General features: G+C 46.2%; 1 protein-coding gene across 2 annotated transcripts in view; it reads right to left on the reverse strand.

Annotated features, from left to right (window-relative positions):
• Positions 1 to 1,502: 1,502 nt before the first annotated feature.
• The window catches only part of CTNNBIP1 (catenin beta interacting protein 1), a 40,725-nt gene continuing 21,944 nt past the window's right edge, over positions 1,503 to 20,283 (reverse strand). For both annotated transcript variants that reach the window (XM_067473022.1, XM_067473021.1), the window contains one exon: positions 1,503 to 6,889. In XM_067473022.1, coding sequence (XP_067329123.1) covers positions 6,831 to 6,889 — 59 coding nt within the window. In that variant the 3' untranslated portion in view covers positions 1,503 to 6,830. The remainder of the gene's footprint in view (positions 6,890 to 20,283) is intronic.

A 20,283-nucleotide genomic window follows, 5' to 3' on the forward strand; every position in this document is an offset into this window, starting at 1 on the left:
GTGATCTGCTCCGAGTCCCCTTCAGGGTGAGAAGGACAGAATAGGAATACTGCAAATAATCAACAAATGGGCCAAGGGTTGACTCAGTCGAAGGCAGTCCCTCGCGTCGCTATGCATCTATAAGCATTCAGGGCAAAGGGATCTCAAATGCAACCGTTGCCACCTATGGAGGCTCTTCATTCAGTCAGATGATCAGGAAACAAGTCTCAGTTCATGTGACTCAGATATCGCTCTATCTCCATGGTTTCTGCACAGCAGGCACCCATCTGTTTCTAAGTCAATGTCAAAGAAGTGCTGCTGCTGAGCAAGTGGAGGGAAGGTTGTCAAAGCCTACGAAAGGTGAGATGATAGTCATCTCTAAATACCAGCAGCGGGGTCATGTGAAGGATCCATGCGGGGATATGAGAAAAGCCTCCCACAGGATGGTAACACATCTGGGCTTCCCTTGGGCAACATCCCTGCAGATGGCCAATTTTCTCACACCAGGACTGCTGACCAAAAGGTCAGCAGTTTGAATCCAGGGAGCAGAGTGAGCTCCTGTCTGTCAGCTCTAGCTTCCCATGCAGGGACATGAGAGATGCCTCCCACAGGATGGTAACGCATCCAGGCGTCCCCTGGGCAACATCCTTGCAGACGGCCAATTCTCTCACACCAAGACTGCTGATAGAAAGGTCCGCGGTTCGAATCTGGGGAGTGGGGTGAGATCCTGTTTGTCAGCTCCAGTATCTCATGCAGGGTCATGAGAGAAGCCTCCCACTGGATGGTAAAACATCTGGGCGTCCCCTGGCAATGTCACCCCACTGGATGGTAAAACATCCAGGCTTCCCCTGGGCAACGTCACCCCACTGGATGGTAAAACATCCAGGCTTCCCCTGGGCAACGTCCTTGCAGACGGCCAATTCTCTCACGTGAGAAATACTGCTGACCAAAAGGTTGGCAGTTTGAATCCAGGGAGTGGGGTGAGCTTATGTCTGTCAGCTCCAGCTTCTCATGTGGGGACATGAGGGAAGCCTCCCACAGGATGATAACACATATGGGCTTCTCTTGGGCAACATCCCTACAGATGGCCAATTTTCTCACACCAGGACTGCTGACCAAAAGCTCGGCTGCTTGAATCCAGGGAGCAGAGTGAGCTCCTGTCTGTCAGCAGTAGCTTACCCGTGCAGGGACATGCAAGAAGCCTCCCACAGGATGGTAACACATATGTGCTTCCCCTGGGCAACATCCCTGCAGACTGCCAATTCTCTCACATCAGGAGGACTGCCGACCAAAAGGTTGGCTGTTCGAATCCAGAGAGTGGGGTGAGTTCTGCTCTGTCAGCTCCAGCTTCTCATGTGAGGACATAAGAAAAGCCTCGCACAGGATGGTAAAATATCCAGGCCTCCCCTGGGCAACGTCTTTGCAGACAGCCAATTCTCTCACATCAGAAGCGACTTGCAGTTTCTCGAAGAAATATGTGAAAGGTAGTAAAAGAGACACCCGAAACAAGACTCGCCAACCAACACTTTCCAGAGGGCTTTATTTCCAGAGAGCATTTCATCCTTTGCACCAGCCCCCGAGCAGCACCAGTGTGCAAAGTCTCATCATCCCCTATGCGACGGGTATAGGTACGAATGCATGCATAGGAGGCAGGGGTAGGTCGGAGGCAAAGTGGAACAGCCTTTCTATGGCTTGACAAAAATACTGCGGGGCGAAGGACAAGACAAAAGACAGAGTTGAAGGGGAGTGAGGTTCACCAAGGGCTGGGAAACTATGCAATGGGGAAACGGAGTAGTGTGGCCGATCTCGGACCCTTTTCCCATCAACTCTCCTGCATTTCAACCCAAAACAGGCAAATAAATTATAACACATCTCACCCTGTGGCACAAGGTGGTTTTGGGCAGGACGGGGTGAGGTGGACCTGGCAATGGTGCATCCACAGCCCAAATGAGGAGGAAATGGGTTAATTATGTCACGTCACAACACTGATCAAATGGGCAAGCCTTCAGAAGAGCTTCCCACCTTGGAAAAAAGAGAAATATTTTTTGGGGAGAATTGAGGAAATGAACTGAATTTATTGCTAGTTTCCTTGGGATAATCGTATCTCTAGAAACAGAGGCTTGTTTTCCAAACCAAAAACATGACAAAGCTTCGAATCCATGCTTAGTGAGAGGGAAAGGTTGAATGAAACACAAGGCCTCCACCTTCCTAACTCCTCAACAGATGGCAGTACTAGTACGCGGCAGGTACTGGCTTGTTCAGTAGACTCTCCTCTACAGTTCCATTTTGGCAGGAAGCCTTAGCATTGAACGGTTGTGTTGTTAAAGTGAAAAGTAATGCCTCCACCTTCATAACTCCTCAACAGATGGCAGTACTGGTATGCAGCAGGTACTGGCTTGTTCAGTAGACTCTCCTCTACAGTGCCTTAGCATTGAATGGTTGTGTTGTTAAAATGTATGGAACCCTACGCAAATGGTTGGTCAATGCAACTTAAGCAAAATGCAGTCATTGAATTCATGAGAGCAGAAGGTGTCACCCCAAAGGAGATTCATCAGAGAATGCAAGCTGTTTATGGGGATTGTGTTGATGAGAGTACTGTGCGTCATTGGGCGAGTAAGTTTCAAGATGTGTGAGGTGGGAACATCTGACTTGCGTGACAAACAAGGAGATGGGCATCCTGTGACAGCAACCACCGAGTTTCACAAGCAAAAAGTTGACAGATTGATTCAGGACGATCATTGTATACTCAGAGAGAAATTTCAAGCATAATCGGCATTTCACAAGAATGTGTGGGTCACGTTATTGCTTTGCTTGGAAGATCTGTGCACGATGGGTACCCAAAACAAGAGTGTCGACTTCTTCCGTGATGGCTTCAAAAACTTGTTCATTGTTGGCAGAGATGTATCAGATTGTCTGGTGATTATGTGGAAAAGTGAATAGTGGTAGTTAAAGAGCACATTCTAAGGATTATTTCTGCGTTTGATTTATTAAAATACTCCCACCCAAACCCAAGTAACGAAGGTGGAGGCATTACTTTTCATTCAACCCTCATAATTTCCATCGCTTCGACGTCTTAATAACCACATGGCCCTGGAAATGCTGTGCCAATTGGGAGGTCTTCAAACTTGTTCTTCTACTCAAGTGTCCCTGTCCCAAAGACAAGGGAACGGGCCAAATTAAGTTGCAGCTTCAATGTATGTTTTCTGGAATACTTCAGCAGCGCAGCCCATCTGTATGCCTTTCTGGAAGTACGGTGAAAAGTCATGTCACTACAAGAGATGAAGCACATGGAATATCAAAGGAACTGAAGGCTTCTGGCAAGTCAGGGCATATAGAAAAATAATGCCAGTGACTCAATAATTTGGGATTTGGTTAAGAGTGCCTGCAACTCCCCAAAACTGCTTCTCTTTGAGGAAGGTGACACTGTTGTCTGCAATGGCCACAAGAAAGAAAGACCTCGCAAATCAGTGCAAGTATCAGGCCAAGGCTACCTAAAGTCTTGTGTTTACCCTGTTCCCATCCCTGAATCCGTTTCCAGATTTTAAAAGACCACAGTCTGTGCTGAGCTGACATACGAGGGGCGTCCATTAAAGATTTCCCCTGACCCACTTCTATTGATCACAGGACTCTGAAACTGCACATGTGTCAAGATATAAGTCCCTATAGCTTACATGCCAATTGACAACTCAGAACTGAGAACAGTCTTGATTTGACAGGTTCTGAAGTGGAGTGAGGTCTGAAAATGGACCCAGCGGAGTACAGAGCAGTCCTCAAGTTCCTTTACTCGAAAGGCCACACACCAAAGAAGACGTTCGATGAGATGGAAGAGGGTGATGGTGAGGATTCCCCATCATAGGATGGACGACAGAGTAGTCCTCAAGTTCCTTAACTCGAAAGTCCGCACAACAAAGGAGACGTTCGATGAGATGAAAGAGGTTAAAGGTGAGGATTCCCCATCATAGGATGGACGACAGAGCAGTCCTCAAGTTCCTTTACTCAAAAGGCTGCACACCAAAGGAGACGTTCGATGAGATGGAAGAGGGTGATGGAGAGGATTCCCCATCACAGGATGGAAGACAGAGCAGTCCTCAAGTTCCTTTACTCGAAAGGTCGCACACCAAAGGAGATGTTTGATGAGATGGAAGAGGGTGATGGTGAGGATCCCCCATCATAGGAAGAAAAAGCAGCCCTCAGGTTCCTTTACTCGAAAGGCCGCACATCAAAGAAGACGTTCGATGAGATGGAAGAGGGTGATGGTGAGGATTCCCCATCATAGGAGGGACGACAGAGCAGTCCTCAAGTTCCTTTACTCGAAAGTCCACACACCACAGAAGACGTTTGATGAGATGGGCGACCCCGCTCTACTCTACTCTACACCATTTTGGAAAATCGCCATGTAACCATTCGCCACTTAGCCCAAAATGTCAAGATGAGTGTGAGGTCCATGGAAAATATCACCCAAGACCATCTTCACATGCGTAAGGTATCCGCTCGCTGGGTCTCCCGGCTGCTCACACCTTTCCAGAAGCAGGAACGAGTCAAATGCTTTCAGGCCCTCTTGACAATGATGTGCCATGGAAACCATGACTGCTCACACAGGATGAAAGATGGGTCCATCGCTCTAATCCTGAGACTCAAGTCCAGTTGATACAAAGGAAGCATCCTGACTCACCACCTCCAAAGAAGACCTGTGCCCAACTCTCGGCAGGCAAGGTCACACTCACAGGATTTTGGGACCAGCACGGAGTAATATGGATGGGTTTCCTAGCAAAGGGGACCAGGATCACTGGGGCAGACTAGGCTTCACTGCTGCAGACATTCAAACCAAGAGACAATGTGGCATGCTCGCCAAAGGTAAGCAAGATAATGCACAAGGTCACAACTGCCCTGTTGTCCAAATGGAAGAAGCATGCTCCTCTGGCTTTGACATTCTCCCGCATCCCCCTTCTTTTCCCGAACTCGCATTGTCCGGCTTCCACCTCTTTCCAACAAGGAAGCTATTTTGGAAGGACAAGCATTTTTCAGACGAGGCCAACATGGCTTTTGGAGCAACCTGTCAGCTTGCACAAGCAAGGTGTGTAAAGAGGGGAGAAGTGTGTGTCCCGAGGTGGCACCCATGGAAAGAAGGACTCAGAACTGGGCCAAGTTTCCACAGGAAGTGGGTCAGGGGAAAGCTTTAATGAACGCCCCTCGTATCCATGCCACACAGCTAAAGGCCGAGGCCTTGGAGGAGGTCTGAAAGAGCTGCCTGTTTCCATTGAGATCACAATTCTACATAAAAGGAAGGTTCCTGACCATCTCTTCTGCGTCTGGACAGGCTTCAGTAAAAGCCAACATGTCTTAGAGCAGTGGTTCTCAACCTTCCGAATGCCCCGACCCCTTAATGCAGTTCCTCATGTTGTGGTGACTGCCCTCCCCCCAACCACAACATTATTTTTCTTGCAACTTCATAACTGTAAATTTGCTAATGTTATGAATCATAATGCAAATATCTGATACGTAGGATGTATTTTCATTCACTGGACCAAATTTGGCACAAATACCCGATATGGCCAAATTTGAATACAGGTGGGGTTGAGGGGGGGACTGATTTTGTCATTTGGGAGTTATAGTTGCTGGGATGTATGGTTCATTTAAATTAAAAGAGCATTCTTAACTCCACCAACGATTTGGCACACATAACTCTCATGACCAACAGAAAATACTGGAAGGGTTTGGTGAGCATTGACCTTGAGTTTGGGAACTGTAGTTCACCTACATCCAGAGCGCACTGTGGACTCAAACAGTGATAGATCTGGAACAAACTTGGCACGAATATTCAATATGCCCAAATGCGAACACTGGTGGAGTTTGGGGAAAATATACCTCGACATTTGGGAGTTGTAGGTGCTGGAATTTATAGTTCACCTGGAAAAAGGTTTTTTCTGAAGCCCACCAATGATACAATTTGGCCAAACTTCCCACACAGAACCCCCATGACCAACAGAATATACTATTTTCTGATGGTCTTTGGGGACCCCTCTGAAACCCCCCTCACAATCCCCCCCAGGGGTCCCGACCCCCAGGTTGAAAAACACTGTCTTAGAGCAACAATCCCTCAAAAAGAGTTGGGAGAGGAGAGAAGCAGAGAAGTGGAAGTGCCGGTCACAGCGGGGACTTTGCAGCCAATAGTTTTGTTTTGAAAGCGAGCAAGCATGTAATAAATACGGCAAAACGTCTCCCTGTCCCAAGACAAAATGGGAAAGAGGCCCCTAAATATGTCAGACTCCCTCTTCTCTATCCCGCCCACTCCCCGCCCCGATTTTGAGCCAAGAAAACACTGATGTCAGCAGAACACCTGAGAGCCACTCATTCGGGAAACGGCCGATGCGGTTCCGCTTCCAAGCCTCTCTCCGAAAAAACAAAAACCAAACCACACACACCAGCATGACCTAAAAAAGCACCAGAGCTTGAAGGCTTCCAGAAGCAGGGTGTCAGCAACAATTCTTAAAAACACAAAATTAAGAATCAGGGGCGTGGAGTGCTTCCACGAGTCAAGTTTCCTCGCTTTAGCCTGCCAATCCGAGTCTCATTCTTTTTTCCTTTGCAGCCAATCACAAATGTACTCCCGGCGTTGTCCTGGATTAACGCAGAACCGGCACGAGGGGACACAGAAACGGATGGCTGCGGACAGCGTTCGGAAAGATGGGCAAGAGGGAGGTTGAAGTCGGGGTAGTAGGGGAGGCGATCACAGGACAACACAAAAACCGAGGAGGGCAAGGGGACTCATGAGGGTCCAGCCATCTTCCGTGATCTCCCAGAGCCTCGTTTGCCCCGCTCCGGCCATTTATTGCTCAAGCAGCCCATCCAAGTTACTGCCTTCGATCTTCGGTCTCTGATCTGGAAAACGCCATCACCCCATCTTCAGCACCTAGAGCACACAAGGGGGCAAAAACAAGGGATCAGTATGACTGGACACAGTCTTTGTACTTATTTACACCAGGAATGCGGAACATGTGGCCTTTGGGTTCGGCATGTAAAGTAGATCCTTGCTACCTGGCATTTTAAAAACTCCAGTTCAATATTTGTTCAAAGGTGAATGGTTTAACTCAGTGTATCCCAATCTTCCTAATGCCACGACCCCTTAATACATGTTGTGGTGACCCCTACAAATGCCAGAACCACCAAAGAGTTTCATCTATGCTGACGATCATGCCATCACCGGTCAAGCAGGGAGCTTCGAAATGGTTGAACAAAAGCTCTCTGAAGCTCCCTTTATACCCTTAATATGGTTCCTCATGTTGTGGTGACCCCTACAAATGCCAGAAGCGCCAAAGAGTTTCATCTATGCTGATGATCATGCCATCACCGCTCGAGCAGGGAGCTTTGGAATGGTTGAACAAAAGCTCTCTGACGCTCCCTTAATACCCTTAATACAGGTCCTCGTGTTCTGGTGACCCCTACAAATGACCAGCCATTGCCAGAAGCGCCAAAGAGTTTCATCTATGCTGACGATCATGTAATCACCACTCAAGCAGGGAGTTTCAAAATGGTTGAACAAAAACTCTCCGAAGCTCCCTTAATACAGTTCCTCATGTTGTGGTGACCCCTACAAATAATCAGCCACTGCCAGAAGCAACAAAGAGTTTCATCTATGCTGATGATCATGTCATCACCACTCAAGCAGGGAGCTTTGAAATGGTTGCACAGAAACTCTCCGAAGCTCTAGATCAGTGGTTCTCAACCTTCCTAATGCCGCAACCCCTTAATGCAATTCCTTGTATTGTGGTGACCCCCGCAAATGATCAGCCGCTACCAAAAGTGCCAATTCTATGCTGACAATCATGTCATCACTGCTCAAGCAGGGAGCTTTGAAATGGTTGACCAAAAGCTCTCCGAAGCTCTAGGTAAGTTTCTCAACCTTCCTAATGCCGCAACCCCTTAATATAGTTCCTAATGCTGTGGTGACCCCTACAAATGACCACCCACTGCCAGAAGGGACAGAGAGTTTCATCTATGCTGACAATTATGTCATCACCGTTCAAGCAGGGAGCTTTGAAATGGTTGAACAGAAGCTCTCCGAAGCTCTAGGTCAGTGTTTCTCAACCTTCCCAATGTTGCAATCCCTTCATACAGTACCTCATGTTGTGGTGACCCCTACAAATGCCAGAAGCGATGAAGAGTTTCATCTATGCTGACGATCATGCCATCACCGCTTAAGCAGGGTGCTTTGAAATGGTTGAACAGAAGCTCTCCGAAGCTCTAGGTCAGTGTTTCTTAATCTTCCTAATGCCGCAACCCCTTAATGCAGTTCCTCGTGTTGTGTTGACCCCTACAAATGATCAGCCACTGTCAGAAGCACCAAAGAGTTTCATCTATGCTGATGATCATGTCATCACCGCTCAAACAGGGAGCTTTGAAATGGTTGCACAGAAGCTCTGCAAAGCTCTAGGTGTGTGTTTCTCCACCTTCCTAATGCCACAACCCCTTAATACAGTTCCTCAAGTTCTGGTGACCCCTACAAATGCGAAAAGCGACAAAGAGTTCATCTATGTTGACGATCATATCATCACCACTCAAGCAGAGAGCTTTGAAATGGTTGCACAGAAGCTCCGCAAAGCTCTAGGTCAGTGTTTCTCAACGTCACAATGCACCTATACATGGCAAACATTCAATGCCATAGACACACAACATATATAGTCAGACACACAGAGGATATTTAACATTCCAGCTTCATGAGGGTATGCTCGAATTCCGGCCACCGGGGGAGCTGTCGCTTCACTGTCCACTTGTGGCACCAATGGAGTACTTCCTCCTTCTTTTGCATGCTGCTGGAGATTTTTGTGGTTCGTAAATTAGTTAAATTAGCCTTCCTGCCTAACCGGTATCTAAATTTCCTACTTGACAGATGCAACTGTCTTTCAGGCTGCAAAGGTCGACAGCAAGGTAGACAAATGATCAGCTTTGAACTCATTATCTTTCAACCAGTAGTGATTTTAATGCAGCTGATTCCCTACCAGCTGTGCCAAAACATGCGTTTAGTCTCCCGCATGTGTTATGGAGGAAGCGGCCAATGCGCCCACATCCTCAGATCCCTGAACAACAGCCTTTGGATCAGATTTAAGACGCAGCCCGTGTTCCTGGAGTCTCCGCCCACGCATCTGCGGATGTTTGGTTAAGTGTGCAATTGATCTTCCCTTTTTCAGAAAGATCTTGGCCATTTAAGTACAACCGACAACACGAAGTGTTTCCTCCCTCCTCCGAAGCCCCACATCAACTAATTAGGGCTTGTGTGAACCGATTATTCCTTTTAATAAGGCTTTCTTTGAAGCCTCTTGGCTGAAAGGATTAGACGGCAGAGGCAACCGTTCCAAAGGCAACACACAAAACATGGCCTTTCCTCCAAAAACATACCACACTTGAGATGAAATCACCCCTTCCAGCTCCAAATCAGGCCACTATCTTTGGGCAAGAGGGTTCAAAGCACCTCACAGCAGAGAGACGATTGAGATCACATCAAAGGGACCACTGTGTTGTGTCAAATAATAGGCCCACCACAGTTGGCAAAAATGTACAACTAGGGTTGGAAAAACTCAGGGGAAAGGGCTGCCAAGAAGAACAACAAAAATGGATAGTAAATCCATAAAACAAAGATAAAACGGGGTGCCAGGGTGGCCCACTCCTTTTATCCCATGAGGAAATTTCTGGGCTGTTTCTGAGACTCCGAGAACTCTTGGCTGGCCTCTCAGCCAAGGGGAGGGCTGTTTCTGAGACACTAAGAGGTGAGGGGTTGAAAGATCATGAGGTGGGGAGAGCAGGCATGGTGCGCATATGCGGCCGAGGAAGAGCATGCGAGGCTGGAGGGAGGTGCATGCCACCGTGTCCCTTCAAGGAATAGCCCTCCTCTGCTGTGATTGGCTGGCCGTTCAGCCAAGGGGAGGGCTGTTTCTGAGACACTAAGAAGTGAGGGGTTGAAAGATCATGAGGTGGGGAGAGCAGGCGTGGTGCGCGTATGCGGTCGAGGAAGAGCATGCGAGGCTGGAGGGAGGTGCATGCCACAGTGTCCCTTCAAGGAATAGCCCTCCTCTGCTGTGATTGGCTGGCCGCTCAGCCAAGGGGAGGGCTGTTTCTGAGAATTCAAGCAGGGAGGGGAGAGCAGGCGTGGTGCGCAAGTGTGGCCGAGGGAGAGCGTGTGAGGCTGGAAGGAGGTGCATGCCAGTGTGTCCCTTCAAGGCATAGTCGTCTCCTCTGCTGTGATTGGCTGGCCTCTCAGCCAAGGGGAGGGATGTTTCTAAGTCTTCAGGCGGGAGAGGGGAGAGCAGGCGTGGTGTGCATGTGTGGCCGAGGGAGAGCGTGCGAGGCTGGAGGGAGGTGCACGCCAGTGTGTCCCTTCAAGGCATCCCCCCCCCCCCCCGCTGTGATTGACTGGCCTCCCAGCCAAGGGGAGGGCTGTTTCTGAGAATTCAAGCGGGAGAGGGGAGAGCAGGCATGGTGCCCATGTGCAGCTGAGCGAGAGCATGCGAGGCTGGAGGGACGTGCGTGCCAGTGTGTCCCTTCAAGGCATAGCCTCTCAGCCAAGGGGAGGGCTGTTTCTGATACTCTAAGCGGGGAGGGGAGGCATGGGAGGGGAAGCATGGGGGATCTGTGTGGGAAGTTTGGTCCAATTCTATCATTGGTGGGGTTCAGAATGCTCTTTGACTGTAGGTGAACTATCAATCCCAGCAACTACAACTCCCAAATGTCAATGTCTATTTTTCCAAAACCCCACCAGTGTTCATGTTTTGGCGTAATGAGTATTCATGCCAAATTTGGTCCAGATCTATCATTGTTCGAGTCCACAGTGCTCTCTGGATGTAGGTGACCTACAATTCCCAAACTCAAAGTCAATGCCCACCAAACCCTTCTAGTATTTTCTGTTAGCCATGGGAGTTCTGTGTGCCAAGTTTGGTTCAATTCCATCATTGGTGGAGTTCAGAATAATCTTTGAACTTTGGGATTTGAAATAATAATAATAATAATAATAATAATAATAATAATAATAATAACTGGAGTGTGGTGGAGGCTCCTTCTTTGGAGGTTTTTAAAGAGGCTAGATGGCCATCTGTCAGGGGTGCTTTGAATGCAATATTCCTGCTTCTTGGCAGGGGGTTGGACTGGATGGCCCAGAAGGTTGCTTCCAACTCTATGATTCTACGATTCTATAATAATAATAATAAATTTTTTTTGGTCGTGTCAGGAGCATCCTGTTGTGAGAGAATTGGCCGTCTGCAAGGACGTTGCCCAGGGGACGCCTGGATGATTTTTGATGTTTTATCATCCTTGTGGGAGGCTTCTCTCATGTCCCCGCATGAGGAGCTGGAGCTGATAGAGGGAGCTCAACCGCCTCTCCCCGGATTTGAACCTGCGACCTGTCGATCTTCAGTCCTGCCGGCACAGGGGTTTAACCCACTGCTCCACCGGGGGCTCCAATAATAATAATAATAATAATAATAATCTTCATTTATACCCCACCACCATCTCCCCGAAGGAGACTCAGGGCCCAAAACATACAATGCAGCAAAATAAAATACAAAACAGAAAAGTTACATCCCAACAAAATACATAAAGTAACAAAATAAAAACTATATTAACACAGTATCCTTCACAAGCCTTGTCTTCCGATATCAGATTTGAAATGTCTTGTGTATTGTTCCGACACCTTGTCTCCTATGTGTTTATTTTCCTGATGGACCCATCCACTGTGGTTTTACTCCTGATTCCCATCAAATGCGCCTGAGTCTTAAGATCTTGAGTTTAATTTAGAACTTGGACACTGATCTTAAAAGACACAGAAAAGTCCTTTTCATCGGGACGTTCTGCCGATCGAATGTCAATCTTCGCGGAATGCTTGGAAGATTGCTGCCTTGGCTTTACTTTCCTTAAATCTTTCTTTTTCGAAGCTGCGGCACTCAATTTCTCTCAACACCCTAAGCTTCTTAACTTTGCTAAACCTTCAATAATGTTGATTCAGAGAGCCGAATCTGCCAGATCTGGGTTTATTTTCAATTGGAAAGATGGAAGTTGAAGGGATGGGTTTCTCATTGTTCATCATTTGACTTTTGCTGTCGCACTGTTGCACAGGTTGCTGTTTCCCTCAACTTGGTGCCCTCCAAATGTCCAGATATCAGTCACCATCACTCCTATGTGATTAGAAGTATTTTATTTATCATGTCAGAAGCAAATTGAGGGTACAGTTGTAATGTATTTAAAAACACAAATAAATTAAAAAACTTGGCATTATACTAAATGTCCTTTGACATGTCCAGCTGGTTTTCCCTGTTATAAGCAGTAAGAGCACCTCAAGCTTCGGAGAGCTTCTGTTCAACCATTTCAAAGCTCCCTGCTTGAGCGGTGATGTCATGATTGTCAGCATAGATGAAACTCTCTGTCTCTTCTGGCAGTGGCTGGTCATTTGTGTAAATGTTAAACATTGACAGTGTAACCTGGTTTTCCCTGTAATAAGCAGTAAGAGAACCTCAAGCTTCGGAGAGCTTCTGTTCAACCATTTCAAAGCTCACTGATTGGGCATTGATGGCACAATTGTCGGCATAGATGAAGCTCTCTGTCCCTTCTAGCAGTGGCTGGCCATTTGTGTAAATGTTAAGCATTGATGGTGCAAGCTAGTTTTCCCTGTAACAGGCAGTAAGAGCACCTAATGCTTCGGAGAGCTTCTCTTCAACCATTTCAAAGCTTCCTGCTTGGGCAGTGATGGCACGATCGTCAGCATAGATGAAACTCTCTGTCCCTTCTGGTAGTGGCTGGTCATTTGTGTAAATGTCAAACAATAATGGTGCAAGTTGGTTTTCTTTGTAATGGGCAATAAGAACACCTAAAGCTTTGGAGAGCTTCTCTTCAACCATTTCAAAGCTCCCCACTTGGGCAGTGATGGCACAATCATCAGCATAGATGAAACCCTCTGTCCCTTCTGACAGTGGCTGGTCATTTGTGTAAATGTTAACCATTGATGGAGCAAGCTGGTTTTCCCTGTAATAGGCAGTAAGAGCACCTAAAGCTTTGGAGAGCTTCTGTTCGATCATTTCAGAGCTCCCTGCTTGAGGGGTGATGGCACGATCGTCAGCATAGATGAAACTCTCCGTCCCTTCTGGCCGTGGCTGGTAAATGTTAAACATCGATGGTGCAATCTGGTTTTCCCTGTAATAGGCAGTAAAAGCACCTAAAGCTTCAGAAAGCTTCTCTTCAACCATTTCAAAGCTCCCCACTTGGGCAGTGATGGCATGATCGTCAGCATAGATGAAACTCTCTGACCCTTCTGGCAGTGTCTGTTGTTATTATAAGAGAGTTTTTAAAATTCCAGATATAATACAAACAAGCCCTACTATCAGCCCCAAACAGCATGGAAAATGGTCAAGAATCCAGAGAGTTGTAGTGCGAGTACATCTATGAAGCATCATTTTGGAAAAGACAGCAATGGCATGTGCGAGGATGAGTTATTTCCTGCAGAGTAGTTTCTTCTGTGGCTCACTCTTGGTACATTCTGATCCAAATGATGGCTTTCGTCGTGACTGACTACTCAGGCAAAACCAGCCTGCATCAACACTGCTAAATTTGGTGCAGATTCAAATAATGATGGATTGTTTGGCACAAATACTCAATATGCCCAAATATGAACACTGGTGGAGTTTGGGGAAAATAGACCTTGACATTTGGGAGTTGTAGTTGCTGGGATTTATAGTTCACCTGCAGTCAAAGAGCATTCTGAACTCCACCAATGATGGAATTGAACCAAACTTGCCACACAGAACTCCCATGATCAACAGAAAATACTGGAAGGGTTTGGTGGGCATTGACCTTGAGTTTGGGAATTGTAATTCACCTACATCCAGAGAGCACTGTGGACTCAAATAATGATCGATCTGAACCAAACTTGGCATGAATACTCACTACAATGAAACATGAACACTGGTGGGAGTTTTGGGAAAATAGACCTTGACATTTTGGAGCTGTAGTTGCTGGGATTTATAGTTCACCTACAGTCAAAGAGCATTCTGAACTCCACCAATGATGGAATTGAACCAAACTTGGCACATAGAACACTCATGACCAACAGAAAATATTGGAAGGGTTTGGTGGGCATTGACCTTGAGTTTGGGAATTGTAGTTCACCTAAATCCAGAGAGCACTGTGGACTCAAATAATGATCGATCTGTGTTGTTGTAGGCCTATTCGGGCTACATGGCCATGTTCTAGAGGCATTCTCTCCTGACGTTTCACCTGCATCTATGGCAACCATCCTCAGAGGTAGTGAGGTCAATACAATTGCTGAGGGAACACTGTATTCCTGTTAGGGAAGGACAGACTGCAAGGTATCCTTCCCAACCTGCAAAAGGAAGCAACTGAACCCAGATCCGATGTCCTTGCTTTCTCCCACGCCAAACAGTGCAGCTTTATTTTTGAGCACCAGCCCGTCAACCTACCTGTGTTTACATCTTGGCTTTCGGTTCCCAGAGGATCTGCCTTCCTCCGAGAACCCGCAAGGCTCAGTTGCTATAGCAACAAGCCACGGCACAGCCACTTAGGTTGGCACTACCCTGAGACGGATCGTATAGGCTCGGCTGTGCAAACAGGACAACCCCGTGCTAACCTTGTTTCCATCTGACAAGACGGCTGTACGGTGCTCCCTCGCAACTTCGCGGTTCGCTTTTTGCGGACTCGCTGTTTCGCGGGTTTTTGAAAATATTAATATAAAATATGAAATATTTACGTCAAGCGGAGGCCAGGGAACTCAGAAGTGCGGCAGCCTGAGGTGCAGCGGGGAAGGCCTGACTCCGAAGGATGATGGGACTTGAAGTACCTCCACTCACTTCCCGGGACCGCTGCGACCCTCATCCAATGACTGATCAAGGCCAAACTTAGCACACAGAGCCTCCATGACCCACTCTACATCCTGGTGCAGTTTGGAGGAGGATGGACCATGGATGATGGGACTTGCAGTACCTTCACTCATCTCCTGAGACTACAGCAACACATCCAATTACCAATAAAGACCAAACTTGGCACAGAGAGCCCCCATGGCCAACTCAACATTCCGGTGTGGTTTGGGGGAGGACAGACTACGGATGATGGGACTTGCAGTATCTTTGGGGGAGGACAGACTATGGATGATGGGACTTGCAGTACCTTCACTCACTTTCTGAGACCGCTGCGTACCTCATCCAATGACTGATCAAGACCAAACTTGGCACACAGAGACCCCATGACCCACTCTACATCCTGGTGCAGTTTGGAGGAGGATGGACCATGGACGATGGGACTTGCAGTACTTTCACCAACTTCCTGAGACCACTGCGAGCCACATAAATAACTGATAAATACCAACCCTGGCACACAATGCCTTTCTCAAATAACCCGGGCACCGCTGGGTCCCCAGGCTAGTAATATATAAAACATATAAAATAAAATAAAAATTAATATGGCGACCCTACTTCACGGATTTTCACTTATCACGGATGGTCCTGAACAGAACCCCCACGATAAGTGAGGGAACACTACGTTGCACAAGGCTTTGGGTTTCTCCAAGAAGCAGCAGCTTAGCGCCAACCCTCCAGAGCCGCCGCACGGCAGGCAGAGCTCAGCAGTACAGATCAAAACCGATGCATGGGAGCTGAAGATGGAAGGAGGCGGCCCACATTCCCCCAGGCCTCTACTTAACTCAGATTAATGCCTCTGCTCTTTAGATCTTTTACTCTTCTGCGCTCTTGCCAAAGCACAAACCTTGGGAGTCGGGTTTCAAACTATCGCTTGCTTTAGGGAAGCGGAGTGCTCATTATCTCTCACCACCCCATCGCTCAGACCACAGCAATGCTTCCAGAGCATCCATCAAAGTGTTCTCATCCAGCTTTGCCCTTTCAGCCATTGAAGCTAAGGAGCTCCAAGTATTTCCTTCAACATGCTGGGTATTTATATTTATTTATCGTGTCAGAAACGAATCAAGCATACAGTTATAAGGTGATTAAAAATACAAACTAAGTTAAAGACTTGGTATTATACTAAATGTCCTTTGACATGTCCAGCTGCTTTTCCCTGTAATAGGCAGTAAGAGTACCTAAAGCTTCAGAAAGCTTCTTTTCAACCATTTCAAAGCTCCCTACTTGGGCAGTGATGGCCCAATCGTCAACATACAGGAAACTCTCTGTCCCTCCTGGCAGTGGCTGGTTATTTGTGTAAATGTTAAGCACTGATGGTGGAAGCTGGTTTTCCCTGTAATAGGCAGTAAGAGAACCTAAAGCTTCAGAGAGCTTCTGATCAATAATTTCAAAGCTCCCTACTTGGGCGGTAATGGCATGATCGTCAGCATAGAGAAAAGTCTCTTTCCCTCCTGGCTGATTATTTGTGTAAATGTTAAACACTGACAGTGGACGCTGATTTTCCCTGTATTAGGCAGTAAGAATACCTAAAGCTTCAGAAAACTTCTCTTCAACCATTTCAAAGCTCCCTACTTGGGTGGTGATGGCACGATCATCAGCATAGAGTGTCTGACATGATAAGCACAATCTAAAATCTTTCTCAAACTTTTATCTATCTGTAAGAATATTACAAAGACTGTTTATTGGAATGTTATTTTGTTACTGTGTTTATACTTTTTTTCCTATGTAATTTTGATGTTGTTGTTTGTTGTTTATGTTCTGGTTTTATTTTGCTGTAACATGTTGTCTGGGTTTGGCCCCATGTAAGCCACTCCGAGTCCCCATTGGGGAGATGGTGGCGGGGTATAAATTATTATTATTATTATTATTATTATTATTATTATTATTATTAAAGCAGCCAAGCCTAGAATTTCTGCTAAATCTATTAGGTATATAATGAATCTATCTGTCTGTCTGTCCGTCTGCCTGCATACCTGCATACCATCTATCTATCTATCTATCTATCTATCTATCCATCTAAGCTATTATGACTAAAGTATTTTAGACCTGAAATTAGACCTGATCACCAATTGTTAACATATCTCTCTCGTTTGTCTGCATGTGTCAAAATATTTAAATGACTCCATAGCAATAAATCAGACAAAAGCAGAATACACATGGGAGAAGAGAACAGCAGCACGCCAGACAAACCCTTAACAGAGAAGTAAAGAGTGGTTTGACTCAACAGCATTAGTCAGATAGACCTCTTGAGGGAGTAATAATACTTTACGTGGATCTCTGCTGCCAGCCACAGATTTAAGGTACTCTTTTTTAACCATTTGAATATATTTTATTTCAACGGCTCCCAAAACATCTGGGACACAATTAATAGGAAGACACTGCCATCTAGCGGAGGATGCTTTAACTCTGATTTGAAATTTCAGTTTGGCCATTGAGGTCGTTCCTCTTTGAACCCGAAGATTAAAACCCAAAGGTCAACAGGAAGGTACATAATAGAATCATAGAATCATAGAATCAAAGAGTTGGAAGAGACCTCATGGGCCATCCAGTCCAACCCCATTCTGCCAAGAAGCAGGAATATTGCATTCAAATCACCCCTGACAGATGGCCCATGAGGCCCAATGTGCAACAACAACAACAACAACAACAAATAATAATAATAATAATAATAATAATAATAATAATAAGAGTGTCTTCTGTGGACTCATCTTGTTGTGTTTCAAATAATAATAATAATTATTATTATTATTATTATCACACTCTTTCAGCATCAGAGCAAGGCAATGCCAATCAGTCTTGCAAGAAAGCCCTGTATAGAATGAAGATCAACTGGAAGGCCCATAATGTGAAATAATAATAATAATAATAATAATAGTCACACTCACTCAGCTTCAGTCCAAGGCAATGCCAATCAGTCTTGCAAGAAAGCCCTATATAGAGAGCAGGTCAACTGGAAGGCCCATAATGTGCAATATTAATGATAATAATAATAATAATAGTCACACTCTCTCAGCATCAGAGCAAGGCAATGCCAACCAGTCTTGCAAGAAAGCCCTATATTTATTTATTTATTTATTTCATTCACTTATACCCCCGCCCTTCTCACCCTGAGGGGGACTCAGGGCGGCTTACAGGGAGGGCACAATTAGATGCCCAATCACACAACAAGTAATTCAAAAAAAATATAACAATTCAGCAGTTAGATTAAAACATCAATACATAGTAAAATCATAAAACCTAAAACAATCTCATGTCAGAGTCCATATATCAGAGTCCATACATCCGTTCTACTCCGTTTGTCCTTGTCTATCGCCAAGTCCTTGAGTTAGTTATCAGAGGGACCAAAAGTTTGGTCCCACATCCAGGTCTTTAGTTTTTTCCTAAATGCTAGGAGGGAAGTCGCCGATCTAATCTCCCCGGGGAGTGAGTTCCACAGGTGGGGGGCCGCCACTGAGAAGGCCCTGCTCCTCGTCCCCGCCAGCCTCACTTGTGAGACTGGCGGGGTCGAGAGCAGGGCCTCCCCAGAAGATCTTAAACTTCGAGGTGGGATGTAGAGGGATGTATAGAATACAGGTTAACTGGAAGACCCATAATGTGCAATAATAATAATAATAATAATAATAATAATAATAATATAAAAACCAGCCATAGGTTTTTAAACGTCGTTGTGTTACTGTTAATGTTTATTGGTTCTGTTATAAGTTTGTTATGTTCTGTTATGAGTTTTATTTTATTGTTTTGTATTACTGCTGTTATTGCTTTTACTACTGATGTATTGTGGGCTCGGCCTTATGTAAGCCGCACCGAGTCCCTTGGGGAGATGGTAGCGGGGTATAAATAAAGTTATTATTATTATTATTATTATAAATATTATCACACTCTTTCAGCATCAGAGCAAGGCAATGCCAATCAATATTTCAAGAAAGCCCTATATAGAATGATGGTCAACTGGAAGGCCCATAATGTGAAGAAATAATAATAATAATAATAATAATAATAATAATAGAGTCACACTCTCTCAGTATCAGTGCAAGGCAATGCCAATTGGTCTTGCAAAAAATCCCTATATAGAGAGCAGGTCAATTGACAGGCCCATAATGTGCAATAATAATAATAATAATAATAATAATTTATTTATTTATTTATTATTTATTTGCTATATTTATATACCGCCGTTTCTCAGCCTAGCCGGCGACTCAACGCGGTTTACAACATAATATAACAATCAACAGTAAAAAAGTTAAAAGCATAAAAAACATAAAAAACATAAAAACACAATTCATACATCAATACCAATCCAGTTCGACTCTTAACTAAAAACGTGATCCAGTTCGTCATCCATGTTGCCAGTCCTTTAGTCAGTTACCATTCGTTGCATTGGGTTAACCAAATGCCTGCTTAAACATCCAGGTCTTCAATCTTCTTCGGAATATCATCAATGAAGGGGCTGATCTTACCTCCAAGGGCAGGGCGTTCCATAGCCGCGGGGCCACCACAGAAAAGGCCCTGTCTCTCGTACCCGCCAGCCGCACCTGTGAAGCAGGCGGGATAGAGAGCAGGGCCTCCCCAGAAGATCTTAGGGTCCTGGCGGGCTGATAGGCCGAGATACGTTCGGATAGGTAAGTTGGGCCAGAACCGTTTAGGGCTTTAAAGGCCAACGCCAGCACTTTGAATTGAGCCCGGTAGCAGATCGGCAGCCAGTGGAGCTGGTGCAGCAGAGGAGTTGTATGCTCCCTGCGCTCCGCTCCCGTTAGTATCATTGCTGCCGAACGTTGGACTAGTTGGAGCTTCCGGGCCATCTTCAAAGGCAACCCCACGTAGAGAGCGTTGCAGTAGTCCAAACGGGATGTAACCAGAGCGTGGACTACCGTGGCCAAGTCAGACTTCCCAAGGTACGGGCGCAGTTGGCGCACGAGTTTTAACTGTGCGAATGCTCCCCTGGTCACCGCCGAAACCTGGGGCTCCAGGCTCAGCGATGAGTCCAGGATCACACCCAAACTGCGAACCTGCGTCTTCAGGGGGAGTGCGACCCCATCCAACACAGGCTGTAACCCTATACCCTGTTCGGCCTTGCGACTGACCAGGAGTACCTCTGTCTTGTCTGGATTCAATTTCAATTTGTTCGCCCCCATCCAGACCGTCACAGCGGCCAAGCACCGGTTCAGGACCTCGACAGCCTCCTTAGTAGCAGGTGGAAAGGAGTGACAGAGTTGGACATCATCCGCGTACAGATGACATCGCACTCCGAAACTCCGGATGATCTCACCCAGCGGCTTCATGTAGATGTTAAACAACATGGGAGACAATATTGAGCCCTGAGGAACCCCACAAGACAAAGGTTGTGGGGTTGAACAGGAGTCTCCCAGTAACACCTTCTGAGACCGACCCTCGAGGAATGAGC

The sequence above is a fragment of the Anolis sagrei genome, chromosome 13 (assembly GCF_037176765.1).
Source record: "Anolis sagrei isolate rAnoSag1 chromosome 13, rAnoSag1.mat, whole genome shotgun sequence".
In the NCBI taxonomy this organism is placed as follows: Eukaryota; Metazoa; Chordata; class Lepidosauria; order Squamata; family Dactyloidae; genus Anolis; species Anolis sagrei.